Here is a 16048-nt window from a genome sequence, read left to right as displayed (position 1 = left end):
TTAAACCAATAACTCAATGAATGCTTCTCCCACACTCTTATCACTCACTATAGCTCTGGCCAGAATTTTTCCTCTGTTTCACTGTAAGTTAATACAGCCTGAGACCTATTTGACATATCCCTAGTTTGATTCCCTTTATGATGTATGGGTGACAGCAGCCTGTAGTGCAATGGGCATAATTAACATGATAGGTCTTGCAGGGCTTATGACCTTTGTGAATAATTAATGTCCAAATGATAAATCCAGATATTCTACCCTCCTGCATGAATTAGCTTCACTAGTTACAGTAATAGTGCCTCAACTCTGTGGCACACACTTTATTCTACTGCAACAAAAAATATGCACAAATCACTTATGTGATTTGAAATTAGTGAACAATTTCAGATGAGCCATGTCATTGCTACTGATTTTATATGTTGGCTTCATATTCAGAAACTTTGCTGAGTTTATTTCTTAATCCAATAGTTCTTTACTGGCTATTTTGGGTTTCCTATATGTGGGGAGATATTATTTGAAAACTGAAATTTTAATTTTACTTTTTGTTATTTTGAGGTATTTCATTATGCCTTGCCTGATTGTCCTGGGAAGGATTTCCAGTACTATGTAGACTAAAAGTGGCAAAAGTTGGCATCTTTATTTTGCTCTGAGAAAAACTTCAGCTTTTCCCATTTTGGTGCAATGTTAGCTTTTTTTAAAACAGTTTTAAAATTAAGTTGAGATACATTCCTTCAACATCTGATCTGTTCAGAATTTATATCATAATGGGAGGGCAAATTTTATTATATGGTTTTTCTGATTTATTGAGATCATCCTGTGATTTTAAGCTTTCACTGTATTTGAGGTGGCATGTTACACTTACAAAACAAATCAGCCTGTGTCGAACCATCTTTACATCCTGGGAAAAATCCAAGTTGATCATGGTAAATATGTTTAATGTGAGGTTGAATTGGGTCTGTGAGTGTTTTTAATTAGTTGGGAAATGAATATATCTTGAGGAAGTGAAATTTGCAGGAAATCAAGACTTGTATATTATTTATAGACATCAGAATCAGATAAACTCCTTTCATTATTCAAATAGAATAGAATATTGTGGAAAGAATCTTCTTCCTCTTAGGCCTTCCTCTTAACTTACACTACCTCCAGATGTTCAAGACCTCAGTGAAATAGAGGAAGTGTCTACATGTACTTTCTATATGAAAATAATTTAGAGGAAGCTCCACTGTTTCTTCTTAAACTAACATAGCAAATGATCCTCCAGTTTTGCTTCTTGCCATAATCTTTAAGCAATTACAGTGTCCTGATGTGTCCCAATCACTTGCAAAAACAGAAAGATCCAGAAGGAGTGGCAGAATGACAAGTATCAAGTTGCTGCTCTTACCAGCCCCTAAAGAAGATCTTCATGGTGAAAACACAAGGAGGATTCAAGAGGCTGTCTTGGGGGCTGGTGAACTGTCCCTATGCTCTATCAGAAACTCACTCTATGGGGCAACTTACCAATATAGCCTGGAACCTCTTTGCCTTTATACGAGAAACAAAGTGTTAGATCCATGCACACTGAAGACACTCCGTTCTCAGTGCAGTCAAAGTTTGTTCTATTTATTGCCTCAGGGTGGTCTAAGGAAGCCTCAACAATCACTACAGGTCTTGTCCTAAGGGAAAAAAAGGTTGGCAATATCAATTGCAGCATTATTTTCCTTTAAGGAGACAGTTGTAATTGTCAATTCCCATTGACCAAGTAATTTTATGAATCTGTTATTAAAAGCTTGATACTATGCATCCATGTCTAATTAAATTTCTGTGCATAGATCAAACGAAATTTCTTTACATGTCTAAAATATTGATGTTCTCTAATTTGTATAATTATGTCTGTGTAACGTGAAGAAAAAAATTAAATTTCAATAATGAATTATCACAATACCAAAACACCATTTAGGCCACTATCATTGCTGATTTTAAAATCTGCCTCCCATCATTTATAATTAAGCCCAGTTGTCACTAAGCAGTGAAACTGTTCAGCCTTACCTTAGCAACACAGCAGAATTAGAGCGAAAAGCACCAACTGCCACATCTGGAGGATAAGAAACCACAACACAGATTAATGATCATCATTAGTTAAAGAGAATTACTTTTCAGCTATAAATTCTTCACTACATATCACCTTTGTATCAAAATACTAGTTACAGATAATTAATTAGAAAGATAGTCTAACATGTTAGGAATCATTCTATATTTGCATGAATGTATTCATTTACACTATCACTCATTGAATTTTCTGATAAAGAAACTTTATGATAAAAATGCATACTATAAACTTACTAAATTAAAACTCATTTTTTGGACTAGAAACATTCATCAAGAAATGTCTTGTCAATGGAGAGAAGCAGCTTTTTATTATGACAAAAAAATAAGTAACTAGCAGTGCAAACACAAGGAATTAATTGGTCATTTCTGACTCATTTTCGAAATGAAAACAGCTTTAAAAATGAAGGAAAAGAAGGCCCACATTGTGGCAGTGGGTTAACTCATTGTTCTTGTCCCTAGCATCCTACATCTGAGTGTGGCATGTCCCAGCTGTTCTTCAATTCTCTCCAAATAGAGAACGGCCAAAATGCTTGGGCTGACACTGCCCACTTGGATGGGAGTTCCTGCTTCCTGGTTCCATTTCAGCTGGCCCAGCCCCGGTCATTAGAAAAGTGAACCAACACAGAGAGGATTTCTCTGACTCTGTCTCTCCCTCCCTCTCTCTTCTGCTTTTCAAACAAATGAACTTAAAAATTGAAAGAAAAAATCACGAGTAAATTAAAATCTGTCACACCAATTTTGAAGCCTTTCACACCATACTTCACAACAAACAGTATCCAAAATAAAGCTGATTTCAATTTGCAAAATATGTGAACTTCATACTCACCCACATATCCATTGTTATCTGCATCAATCTGACCTGATATAGATTGTCCAAACATACTTAATGATCTGCTGATTTGAAGTCCTTCAATTCTCTGAAAAACAGGGAAGCTGAGTGGGACAAAGTATTTGAACACCTTACATCCCAGAGAAGCAATGATTGAACTATGTAATGCACCTTCACATGCATGACTGGCTCATCAACCATCAGCATGCAGTTCAGCTCAACCTCTCTGAGAGAGAGAGCCTTATCCAGCTTTAAATGGAGAATTGAGATCTTTCCTGTGACTGAAAAATAAAATATGCCTTTACTTTGTGAACCAAGGAAGCAACATGTAGTACAGATTTTTCTAGCCATCCTTACTCCTTTCCAAATCTTTTTTCAGGCTCTGAAAAAAACCTTCTTCAACCAACATGAACAACAAATAATTTAGAAAACAACATGCCTAGATTCACTTAGCAAAGACTACTATTTAGGCTTCTGATTTTGAAAGCCAACTTATTCGGCCAGATTGGTTCCTGGCATTTAACAAGAACAACCATAGTCAGATAAATGTATCCAACTCCATGTTTTTAATTTCATGTCCAGAAACTGATTTACAAATACCAGGCTACTATCCATGCTAAAAATAATCAGTTTTTTTTACTAGATAAGCACATATCTTTAACGTCAAATATATAGAATTACTTGTACGTTCTTTCCTGACCAAAACTAATAATGTTTCCATAAAAACATTTTAAAAATCTTTTCCTCTCTGCATGTAGCCTTTTTTATATATACTGAAATGCTTGAATTTTTTTCAAAATATGAAAGTGAAGGCAGAGTTAGATCATGAAACTTTACTAAATTGCTATCATCTTACTGAAAGAGACACAGATTACTCCAAGTGTTTGATCTCCCTGTGCAATCTGTATGAAATATGGGGCTTCGGCCACAGGGCAAGACACAGTTAATCAAATCCAAATGGGTTTGTTTGGATTGTACTGGCTATTACCTCAGAACAGATTTGATGAAATACAGAAGGAAATATTACATAGGCTAAAGACAAGCTAGAGTGGAAGTGAAGTCCAACTAATTTATGAAAAAAAATGTTTTGAAGAGTTATTAACATTTACAGCAGTCTCACAGACTCTTCACATTTCCCAACTAAAAGTAAAATCTTTACAAAAAAGATGGTCAAGGAAAAAAGTCTGCACAAATACTGTGAGTTTCAAAACTTATTTGTAAGTATTACCAGTACTACATTTCAAAGTCGAACAGCATCTTACCTGTGAGAAGGTTGGTGAGATTCCATCTACTCGGCCATTGTAAATGTAGATTGTACCTCGCAATTCATCTTCTTGTGGGGCTCCAATAGCAACATCTATCCCCAAAATTGAATAGTGGGAAAGTAATAAAGTTTTGATACAAATGCTTTCTGGAAAACTAACCTTCAAGATCCTTAATTCATATGAAATAGCACAAAGCTCCATCTAATAGTAGAAACACACAGCACTCAGACCAAAATTTATACAGAATTGCAGAGCATTTTGCTCATGGAGCAAAGCAGAGTGAATGGGCATGAGAGACATCCTAAGACAACCGTCTAGGGAATTAGCCCACAGAGAGCTGGAGCCTGGCACCAGTTATGGCACTATACCTGGTTCATAATCCAAGTCTGTTCTCCCCTGGTAGTATGGGCTTACGACAAAACCTGCCCTTACATAAAAATTATAACTTACATAGAGTGCTTAGAGGACCGATTGGCATGTAAAAAATTATTGTAGCCTGTGAATATTATATTTATAAAAATCTTTGTGTTTCTAGGCTTTATTTTCAAAACATAATTCTGATGTCTGAAAATGATTAAGGACCTGTTAGGAATATCCACTCACACACCATTTCAGAAACTGAAGTTGTCCTTTAAAATAATAATTGTATCACTTTCATGACTTTGAGAGTTGCCTCAGATTAAGATATCAAATGGGAAAAACACTTGAACAAAGTTTGATGAAAAATAAATATTTTGTCTATGAATTTGGGTATAATCATATATACATTTATGTGGTTTTATTCATTTTAGTCAAACCTAAAGTGGTTTGTTTCCATGACACTTTAAAATATCTTCTATTAAAAAAAACCTTTCTAACAATCTAGTAATTTTTATGGTTGTTTCTATGGGAATAAAAACATCTACAATATTTGACAATGCTAAATACTATATGATTTTAAAATACAAATTATTTTGTTTTCATGTAAAAATAGTATAATGTCTGTACATATTTTGTTTGAATATGCTAAGATGGTTTACTTGAGTTATGCAAGCTATTTTAAACCTTTCTATATAAATATACCACTCACGTATTCATGATAAGTATTTAATCCATCTTTGAGGGATTCACAACATTAGTAACATAAAAAGGTGTACAGAGTCTAGTGAAGAGAAACAGCAAGTAGCAAGTAGAGTAACAGCATCATAGGAAAGGAGGCAGAGCTGGAAATCAGGGAAGGTTTCTCATGGACAGTAAATATAACGATCATAAAACATCACAAGGTCTCAGAGGACAGGGAAAATGCAAAACAGTGGTGCAAGGGGCAGGATGGCACATGGCATGAAAGGCGAATGAGGAGGAAGAAATGGACCCAGACTTATCCATAGGGATATAGGGAGAGTGACAGGAAGTAGAAATGTGAGTGGGAAAAGAGAAGTAAAAGGAAGGGGTGGAGAGAAAGGAGTGTCTTATAGTGAAGACTAGAGCAGCTGGCCAGGTCATTAATCAGGACTAGGTTTATGTTTCAACCACATGTCTAAATCCATGGGAAATGGGATTCTATACCTTGAATCCTGATAATACATTTTAAAGGTCTGTGCTATGAAGTATAAATACTAGACATTCCTAGAGTTTCAGATATTTGCCTAGTGACCCAAATTAAGTCACAATCTTTAAATGATACAGATTGGCTTTTCCAATTGAAATATAGCAGAGATTCCAAAGAATCAGATTCAATGCAGAGCACATGTGGATATATCACTGCTTGGTTATCTTACACGGAGATGAAAATTCTTGTCTCCCAGGATTACACTAAAATACATAATAGTGTGCTTAGTTCTTCCATTTAGCTACAACAATGAGAAAAACACATTTAAAATCTGTATAAATCACAAAGTCACTCCTCATGCCTATACAGTTCAGTTGAGACAACATCATGCAGAACAGCCACTGGTCTACTGACAATCATTGCTACTTTTCATTTGAATCTTCTATTTTTTTAAACATTTTATTATTATTATCATTTTATGATATGGTTCCATAGGTTCCTGGCATTTCCCTTATCCCAGCCTCAATTGCCGCCCCCCCACCTAGTTCCTCTATATGATTACTAACATATAGTTCTTCACAGTCATATGTCCATCATTGTGGGAATGGACAATGGCAGAGTCCAGCATCCTATTGTCAAGATATAGCAAACAGTTTCATTGTAAGTCAATATTTGTCTGGAAGTAGAAATGCATTCTGCATTGTATCCTCACAGCTGAATGTTAGTTTCCGTTTCACAGCTACTGTACATCCCCTCAAATGAAAAGTCATAATACAAAATCAACAATAGAAAGAAAAATAGAAATTTACATTGCCATGAAGTTAAATAACATGTTACTGGATATGACAGTCTCCATTACACAGCTACTATACATCCCCTTAAATAAAAAACCACAAAACAAAATCCACATCAGGAAGAAAAAAGAAATTAACACCACCAAGAAGTTAAAAAACATGCCACCAAATGACTAATATGTAGCTGAAGAAATGAAAATCAAGAACCTTCTTCAAGAAAATGCTGCTACTCTATGATCTATGAGTAACTGAATTTAATCAGAAGAAAGTATTTTGAATAGATGAAACTAACAGAAAATATCAAACCCATGCAATATAGTTTCCACTGATTTTTGTTGGTGAAATGTGTCTCTTCTAGACAAATAGATGAGTTTTGTTTTTTAATCCAGTCTACTAGTCTATGATGTTTGATTGAGCTTAAGCCATTTACATTCAGGATTAATATGTATGGATGGTACTTTGGTCCTGTCATTTTAGGAATGGGTTGTTCATTGGTTTAGTCTTCTGTTGTCATTTCACTGGGATGTTTTTCCCATTTGTTTGGTGCTTTCTCTTCCCTGTTAAGAGAACATCTTGAAGTACCATTTGTAGGACAGGTTTGGAAGAGGCAAATTCTTTAAACTTTTCCTTATTGTGGAAGAATTTTATTTCATTTTAAAAGACAAAAAAAAGCTTTGCTGGATATGTAATCTTAGGCCAAAAATTTTTTCTTTTAGAATCTGGAATATGTCACTCCATTCTCTTCTTGCCTATAGAGTTTCCTGTGAGAGATCCCCTGTGAGTTTAATAGGCATTCCTTTATATGTCAATTGATTTTATTCACGTGCTCATTTAAGGATGTTTTTCTTATTTTCGATTGAAGAGAGCTTGATTATCATGTGTCTTGGTGAAGATCTCTTTTGGTCAAGCCTGTTGGGAGTTCTGTGTCCCTCCTGGATGTTGTTTCCTAATTCTTTCTCTAGATTAGGGAAATTTTCCTTTATTATTTCATTAACTATATTTGTGAAACCAGTTTCTTTTTCTGCACCTTCTGGGACTCCCATAACTCTTATATTTGGCCTCTTAATAGTGTCTTTCAATTCTTGAATACTTTTTTTGGCCTGATCCAGCTCTGCTTCCAGCTTTTTGTTTGCTTCTCCCTGATGAAAGGAAATATCTTCCAATTCTGAGACTCACTTCTGACTCAGTGAACGGCAGAAGACAGGTCTGGGTAGCCCTCAGACCTGATGGCCAGCAGATCAAGAACTCTAGTAGTGGTATGTCAGGCACCATTTTGTACACTGTGGCAATAACTTTAGGACTGCAGGGAGCAACAGTGAACCGTGCTTGTGCTGAGCTCGTGAGAACTCACTGAGTTCCGTGGTTTGCACTGGTCCCACAGGAAATGATACCGACTGTGGCATCGTACAGGTCAAAATAGGTCCGTGTGGCACCCAGACCTAACGTTCAACAGGTTCCGGCAAGATCAGTGCCACCAGCAAGATCAGTGTCACCAACAACCTAACTATATAGGACACCTGGTGTCTTTCTAATCCTGAGACCTGCTCCAACCGAAAGTGGGAGAGAGGTTGCAGAGACAGCAGTGCAGCCTCAGCACTGTATCACAGGAGGTGGAGATTGGTGAGTCAGGATCTGGGACTACGGAGTTCTTGGTGGAAATCTAACATAAGTACCCAGACCTGGAACTCGCTGGAGGGAGTGTCACAATTGCCTGCAAGCAGAGTTGTGTACCAACGGCAATAAGTAAAATCGAACTGTAGACCTGTGGATGACAGAGCTTAGAAACCTGCCCCAAGAAGACTCTGCTAACCAGAAGTACAGTGACCAAGAGCAAAAGAAGAGACAAATGCACAATGAATATTACTGAAAACTCCCCCTGCAAAGGAGCAAAAACCTTTGCCAAACTCATAGTTAGCTGAGGAAGACATCGAGAAAGTGGGGGACACAGAATTCAGAAAACTCATTTTAAAGCTTCTGATCAACAATGAGAAGCACATACAAGAGTTCAAAGAATTTAAGGAAGCAATAAAGCAAATCAAGGCTGATATATCAGAAATTAAGAACACAGTAGAGCAAATTGAAAGTACAGTGGAGAGTCTCCAAAGTAGAATAAAGCAAGCAGAAGAAGAATCTCAGAATCTTCTATTTCATTCTTCTAGTGTAAATCGTAATAGGTATCAATCTATTCACAATACTTTGGACATCAGTCAACACATTATAACGCAGACACCATGCGAGGGGCTTTACATATATATTTACTCACACAGCTCTCACAACAAAAAAATTAAACGTTTTGATTTTCACTTTATAGGTGATGAAACTATTTATAATCAGCTCAAGATCAGAGGTAGCATGGAGTGCAACATGGAACCCAGTTAGTTTGGCTCCAGAGCTTGTGTTCTCCATCAGAGCTCTGTAAAAGCAGTGACAATAGAGGCTGTGCCTAAGGTTTTCCCTTATCACCTGTTCCCGCTCTGAGTCAAAGAAGTACTCAATTAATAATGTGACAATGTATCAATATTTATTTCAAGTGGACATAAGATAATCATACAGCCTACAAATAAATCACAGAATATTTGGTTGTTCCATAAAAGTACTTAAATGTGTGGTGTAGAACTAAGATGATAAACTAATAAGTAGTCTTGACAAATATATTTTACATATAGAATGCAAAATTTTATCTGTTGGCCATGCCACTTAAATGGGAGTCCCATACATACCATCTTAGCAACCCAACACACAACTTTCATTGTTTTGATGAGATTTTCACATTGAAGAGTCTAACATAAGCAAATAGCGGTTCTAGAATTCATATCCTACCAGAGAAGAACCAAAACAACAAATAAAATATCTGAGGCTTTGGGGATTTTCTTTTCCTTTTTTTTTCTTTTTTCTTTTCTTCTTTTTCTAGTTCTACTAATTTAAGAGGTAGAGTGCTACCTTATGAGATGAGGGCCTAAGAAAGAACACTGGGACTCAGCAAGGCAAGAACAGGGACTAGGTGATACTGGGAGAATTGCTATTTCAATACAGAGAAAATAGCAAAGCACACTGTCACAGAATCCAGAGATGAGCAAGCAAAACTATGTGAATTTTTTTTCCTCCACAATCTATTAGTTCTACTTCTTTGAGAGGCAGAGTTACAGAGTAAACAGAGAGGAATAGAGGCAGAAAGATCTTCTATTATAACTGGTTTACTTCTTAAGTGACAGAAATGGCAGAACAGGGTCAGGCTGAAACCAAGCACCCGTGACTCCATTCAAGTCTCCAAGATGGACAGTAGAGGCCCAAGCACTTGAGCCATCCTCTGTTGCCTTTCCAGACATATTAGTAGGAAGTAAATCAGAAGTGGAGCTGCTGGACTTGAATCAGAGCTCATAAGCAATGCCAGCATCTCAGGCTACAGCTTAAGCTGCTGCACCAGAAACTGGCCCCTGGAGTTTTTTGCTTAAATTTTGTTCACAATAGTTTTGCTTTACAGAAGAAATTCGTGGAACCTATATCCTGCCCCACCCTGTATACATACAAGCTGAAGTGGTGTGGGCCATCTGGGGAAAGGAGCCACTGTCAGGATTTGTGCTGCCCTAGAGGACAGGAGCACTTGCATTGTTCTTATACCTAAGAACCTACTATCAGGAAAGACTATAGCCTCATGAACTCAAGCAGACATGGCAGCACAACTGCAACACCAGCACCTTAATTTATGTAATGTTTGTACAGATGACTGGTAGTGATTCAGCACAGCAGGAGAATCATGTCCCCAGAACTCTAGGAGACAGACACAAGCCCAGCAGACTTGGGGCCCATGTTTTCATCACGCCCAGCAACATGGGACAATGCTTCCAGCTACTGAGACTCTGTGTTCATACTGGGACTGCTGCCACAGGCTACTGGTAGACACAGGCAAGCCTCCCAGCACATGCAGTAGTGCTCCTGCAGCCTTGGGTCTATTCCTACAGCTGTGGACACTGCCAAGACCCACAAAACCTCACGAGGACTGAGAACAAGTGTCCTAAGACTCCACTGCCACTCCCATCAGCTATAGCAGGAGGAGGAATGGGGAGGCTACACTGCAATGTCCCTGGAACTAAATCCAAAGTAACCTCACACACTGACACCCAAAGACTTACCTTTAGGGAAAAGAAGTTAGAGAAAACGGATTCATAATATGCACAACTATAAGCATAGGGACACAAGAAGTATTAAAAGTAAGGAAACACTGTACTTCCAAAGGAGCACAGTAACCCTTTAGCAGCAGACCCCATAGGAGCACAGTAACCCTTTAGCAGCAGACCCCATAGGAAAAAATATTGGTCAAATTCCTAACACTAAATTCTAAAGAACAGTAAGAGAATAAAGTTTAATGCAATAAGGAAAATACATAACAAATTAAGGAAAATATTTGAAAAAAAAACCCCTGAAACCTTAGAATCTAAAAGTTGGTAAGTCAAATAAATTAAATATTTAAAGCCTAAACAAAAGATTAATTAAGGTGGAAGAATGAATATATGAACTTGAAGACAAATCTCATGGAATATGCTAAACAAAATATGACAAAACAAAGTAAAAAATAATGGACAGTCCCCATAACTTTGGGACAAGAGAATATGAATAGTCAAATTTTTGAAACCTCCAAAGAGGGAATAAAAAGCTAACATCATATAATATCTATGAAGTGGAACAGCATTCTACGGTCTCATCAATTCTGAGAAAAATCTGGATTTCTGGGTAAAAAAAAAAAAATAGTAGTCCTATGTGACCACAATTAGACAAGATTTGCTCACCAAAACACATTGTAGTTAAAACTCTCAAAAGTATAATCCAGATTTCTAAAAATTCCATGATAAATGTGCCAAGTCATGAAAAAGGAACCTCCACTAGACTAACCACCTATTTCAACCGAAACCTCATTGACCAGGGTGAAACAAAATGATATGTTTTTTTGAAAGGCAAATTTCCAACTGAGAAGACTGTACCCAACGAAGGAGCAGTAAACACTTTAAAAGACAAAAAGGGAAATTACTACTATTAGACCAGTCTACAAAGGATACTTAAGATACTCTTAAATATCCAAAAACAAAACAAACTACGTCATGAAAACACATCAAAGTAGAAAACCCGCAGAACAGCAGCTACATAAAAGATAAATTAGAAAGGTTCAAACTTCATCAATACAGCCAATCACCAAATAAGAAAGAACAAGAGAGGAAGAATAAATGGTTCTGAAAAGAAACAGGAGAAAAATATTGTAATGACTGGACTAAACTTACACTAACCTTGAATATAAATAGCTGATTTCCCCAATGAAAAGATACAGGATGACTGAATGCATCTATAAAAACTTGATCTAACCATACTCTGCCTACCAGCTTTGAAACTACCAGAAACTACCAGTGAAGATTCACAAAGATCAATAGCAACAAGTTAAAATAAAATATTCAAGGCAAATGGAAACAAAAATCAAGCAGTAGCTAGATAGGGGAAAAAAAATGAAGTTCACTTCTAATAAGATACCAATTGTAAATATATATGCACTTAATGACAAACTTTATGCCAAATTTAATGCCAAAATTTATAGAACAACATTAATACCTCTAAATTAAGTGACTTACGATACAGTAATGATGAGGGACTTTAGTACACAACTTTTATCTGGACAGATTACCCAATTAAAAATCAACAAAGCATCAAACTATGCTATGGACTAACTGGGCTACAATGGGTCTGAGAGATGATTAAAGTGTATTTCACCTAACAGTTACAGTATGCACAATCTTTTCATCAATCCGAGGAACATTAGCATAGCCTATGCAGGATGCCACAAAACTAATCCCAAATTCAAAACGTGAATCATACCAGTTATCTTTTCTGATCACAATACAATAAAACTAGGATTACCATCAACAAAAAGTTTAGGAATTCTGAAACCATATGGAGACGAAACAACATGCTTCAGACTGAAATAATTCTGAAGAAATCAAAAGGGGAAATTTGAAAATGGAAACATGAAAAAGTATGAGGTACAGTAATTAATACTAAATTGGAAATTTAGGAAAACAAGCACATATCCAACAATAAAGAAAGATTTGAAATCAGTATGCTTAAGATACATTTCAGATCTAGAATATCAATAATAAACCCAAAGCAAATCCATATTTGTAGGGAAAAAAGCAAAGATCAATGTAGAAACAAATGACATGTGCACAAAGGAAGTAATACAAAAGATCACTTGAAGAGATTTTCTTTTGGAAAAAGAAAAGGTCAGTAAATATTTACAGCTATACTAATTGACAACAGAACACAGAGAGGAGAGACTGCAGCTATACGCTAACAAGTTGGAAAATATTTAAGAAATGGACAATTTTCTGGACAGATATGATTTACCAAAATTGGACCATGAAGACATGGAAAACCTAAGCAAACCAATCATATGTGATGAGACTGAATCAATAACGTCTCACAACAAAGAGAAGCCCAGGACCAGATGGTCTCATTGTTGAACTCCAAACTTTGAAACAAGATCAAATTTTCTCAAATTATGCCAAAAAGTTGAAAGGGAGGAATCCCTTCCAAACTCATTGTACAAGGACCACATAACTGATTTTATTACCAAAAAAGACAATATGATTTTACACATAAAAGAACTTAAATATTCAGCCAACATATTTTAGAACAAATAATGAAATCAGTAAAATATCAGAATAAATTCAACTTATAAAAATTAGTAGGATTTTTAGACAATAACCAACTTGCTGGGCAAGAATGCATAACAGAAATTCCATTCACAATAGCTACCAACTTTACCCAGATATAAATGGAACCAATTATGGGTAAACCTCCAAAACAAAAATTACAATATACTGATGAAAGACATTGAATGAACACAAATTAAAAGACCTCTTGTGTTCAAGTGACCATTAGAATATTGTCAGGAATATCTACATAATACACTTGCATATCATGTGCGGTATCTGAAAATGTCATTCATATTCCTCATGGAAACAGGGAAACAGTCCTCAAATTTATATGGAAGCACAAGGGTCACCATGTAGCCATGGCAATTTTTTACAAATAGAACAAAGCAGGAAGTATTACAATACCCGATTTTAACATATACTACAGGGGGTAAGCATGTTGGCACAGAGCATATAGCTGACACTGTCTTAACCCACCACGCTACAACAATAACCTTTCATTTTACATAACCTTTCATTTTCATTTCTGAAAAAATTCAGAAATTATACTATTTGTATACCAAATTACTCTATTTTAGACTTCTAAAAAATTTTGTTTGAGCAGCAGAGTGATGGCAGTGGGGTGTATCTTCCATCTGCTATTTCACAATGTCCCTCCCCACTACAAAGACTGCAAGAGCCAGTGCTGGCTCAGGCCATTATCAGGAGTGAGAAATTCCATTTTGGCATTCCACATGAATGGCCAAGTCCCAGGCACATTAAGCATCAGAAGCAGAGCAGCCAGGAGTCAAGCTGGCACTCTCATATGGGATGCTGACATAGGAACAGAGGCCTATCCAGCTGCACTACAACACTGACCCCTCTGCTGTCAGACATTAAGAGGCTCATTGCAAGCACCGATTCAGTAACTTACTTTTTCAATAACAATGTACTTTATATATTTAAAGTAGATTTGAATATTTCTGTATAAAAGATGAAACAAGTAAGAAAGCACTCTGGCACTTCAGCTGTATTTAAATTATTTGAAAGGCACAGCAAAAGACTAAGAAAGATGGAGACAGAGGATTTTCATCCACTGGTTCAGTTCTCCAAATATCCACATCAGCCATAGCTGTGCCAGGTTGAAGCCAGAAGGGCCTCGGATTACATATCCGAGGCCCTTCCCTGGGTGGTGGGGACTCAAGTACTTGAGTAATCATATGATGCTTCCCAGTGTGTGTATTAGCAGGAAGCTGGATTAGAAGCAAAGACAGGACTGTGTCCATTTCTTTCAGATAATGGGATGCAGGTGTCCCAAGTGTGGCTTCACCCATACATTACACTGCCCACTTTCACCCATCATTTATTTTTACTAACCAAGTAAATTTTAGCCTAATACTAGTGTGTGCTAGTTGCCAATATCCATATGATGACAGCATTCTGAATCTTCAAAGTACCTAATTAGCCAAAATTCTAGGAGGATTTATACTCTACTCTCAAACTCGTTCATCCTTTCATACTGCATTTTAACAATTCTGTCCTCACTCATCACTAAAAATTTTAAGTACTGGCAAATCTTAAGAGTGAATGCTGGTAGAGACAAATACGTCAACAGCAGGAATTATAATCCAAGGTAATAAATATTGTTTGGACAATATCATGTACTTGATTCTTAAATTATTTTTTCTGAGTTGGTGAATAGTTGCTGTCTCAGCTCTCCCAGTTGCTCATCACCATTGCTTAGTGCTCTTTCTCAAGGAAACCCTGAAATTCTCCAGACTTGTAACAACTGAACAGGGAATGTTTGGTATAGCTGGGAGACTTGAATAAATTCAGCTCCAGGTCGATATCCAGCTTCTCTAAGTTTGGTCAGTCTCTCTATCATGCTTATATCCCAGCCTAAAATATTCAGGGCACACACATCCCATCTCTGACATTTTATTGTTTCTAAAATCAGATCCTTCCTGAAATATAGAAATGGTTGGGCGTGTGTCACAGTAGTGTTTTTTTTTTTTTCTAGAAGCACATTCAAAAGATATAATGTACAATCTGTGATGAGAGCATCAACAAAATCAAGTATTTTCAACATCATCCTCTAATAACAAAACTAATGATCAATAGCAAAAGTCAAGTGCAAAACTATAAAAAGAAAAAAAAATTGCCCTTTTGGTTCTATTTTCTATACACAAACATAAAACTTCCACCATATTTTCTTCCATGAGCCACTTTAAAAGCATTAACTCAAGTACTGAATTATGTCATTTTAGTTACCTTCAAAGCCATCATTGTCAATGTCACCAAGATTAACTATGGACTCTCCAAATCTTGCAGCATATTTGTCACTTCCAATGAGCTCTGTTGCCATTTCATTCATTACTGCTCCCTAGATAGAAAGGGAGAGGAAAGGTGTCATTATAACACACCCAGACAACTTTACACATAGTTTGCTACTGTAATTGGATATAGATTTTCTTCTATTGAGTCAAACAAGCTGGACAAACCACAGACTGAGCATTAGCACACACATCCCAGTTTAATTCAATAAATATTTATTGAATATGTCAACACATGTATGATTAGAGCTTGGAGGACATAAAAATGATCCAACTCATGATCCTTAGCCTTGAAAATTCGATAAATCATTTTGATAATTCAATTTAGCAAATATTTATCAAGCTCTTAAAGACAAGGCAATGGGCAGAGTCAACAGGGAGAGGGGACAACGTAGTGTGTATAAAACACACTTTGCTTAACAAGTCCACTGTAATGGGGCAGGGCTTAGTGCAAACAAGTCTTAATAGGATGGGGGTACTTCAAAAAGTTTATGAAAATGAGGTCAAAAGATTTTTTTCATATAAAAAATCTATAAAATGCAT

General features: G+C 36.4%; 1 protein-coding gene across 3 annotated transcripts in view; it reads right to left on the bottom strand.

Moving 5' to 3' along the window:
• Nucleotides 1-16048, bottom strand: part of ITGA4 (integrin subunit alpha 4) — an 81732-nt gene that overhangs the window by 38469 nt on the left and 27215 nt on the right. For 2 of the 3 annotated variants that reach the window (XM_004577299.4, XM_058664692.1), the window contains 5 exons: nucleotides 15444-15555; nucleotides 4174-4268; nucleotides 2909-2999; nucleotides 2023-2068; nucleotides 1495-1649 (listed from right to left, as the gene is read on the bottom strand). In XM_004577299.4, coding sequence (XP_004577356.4) covers nucleotides 1495-1649; nucleotides 2023-2068; nucleotides 2909-2999; nucleotides 4174-4268; nucleotides 15444-15555 — 499 coding nt within the window. Of the gene's footprint in view, nucleotides 1-1494; nucleotides 1650-2022; nucleotides 2069-2908; nucleotides 3000-4173; nucleotides 4269-15443; nucleotides 15556-16048 lie in introns of those variants that run through there. The other variant, XR_009245471.1, reaches the window with a different exon arrangement.

This window comes from Ochotona princeps, chromosome 5 (genome assembly GCF_030435755.1).
Source record: "Ochotona princeps isolate mOchPri1 chromosome 5, mOchPri1.hap1, whole genome shotgun sequence".
In the NCBI taxonomy this organism is placed as follows: Eukaryota; Metazoa; Chordata; class Mammalia; order Lagomorpha; family Ochotonidae; genus Ochotona; species Ochotona princeps.
This window is presented reverse-complemented; position numbering and strand designations above follow the sequence as displayed.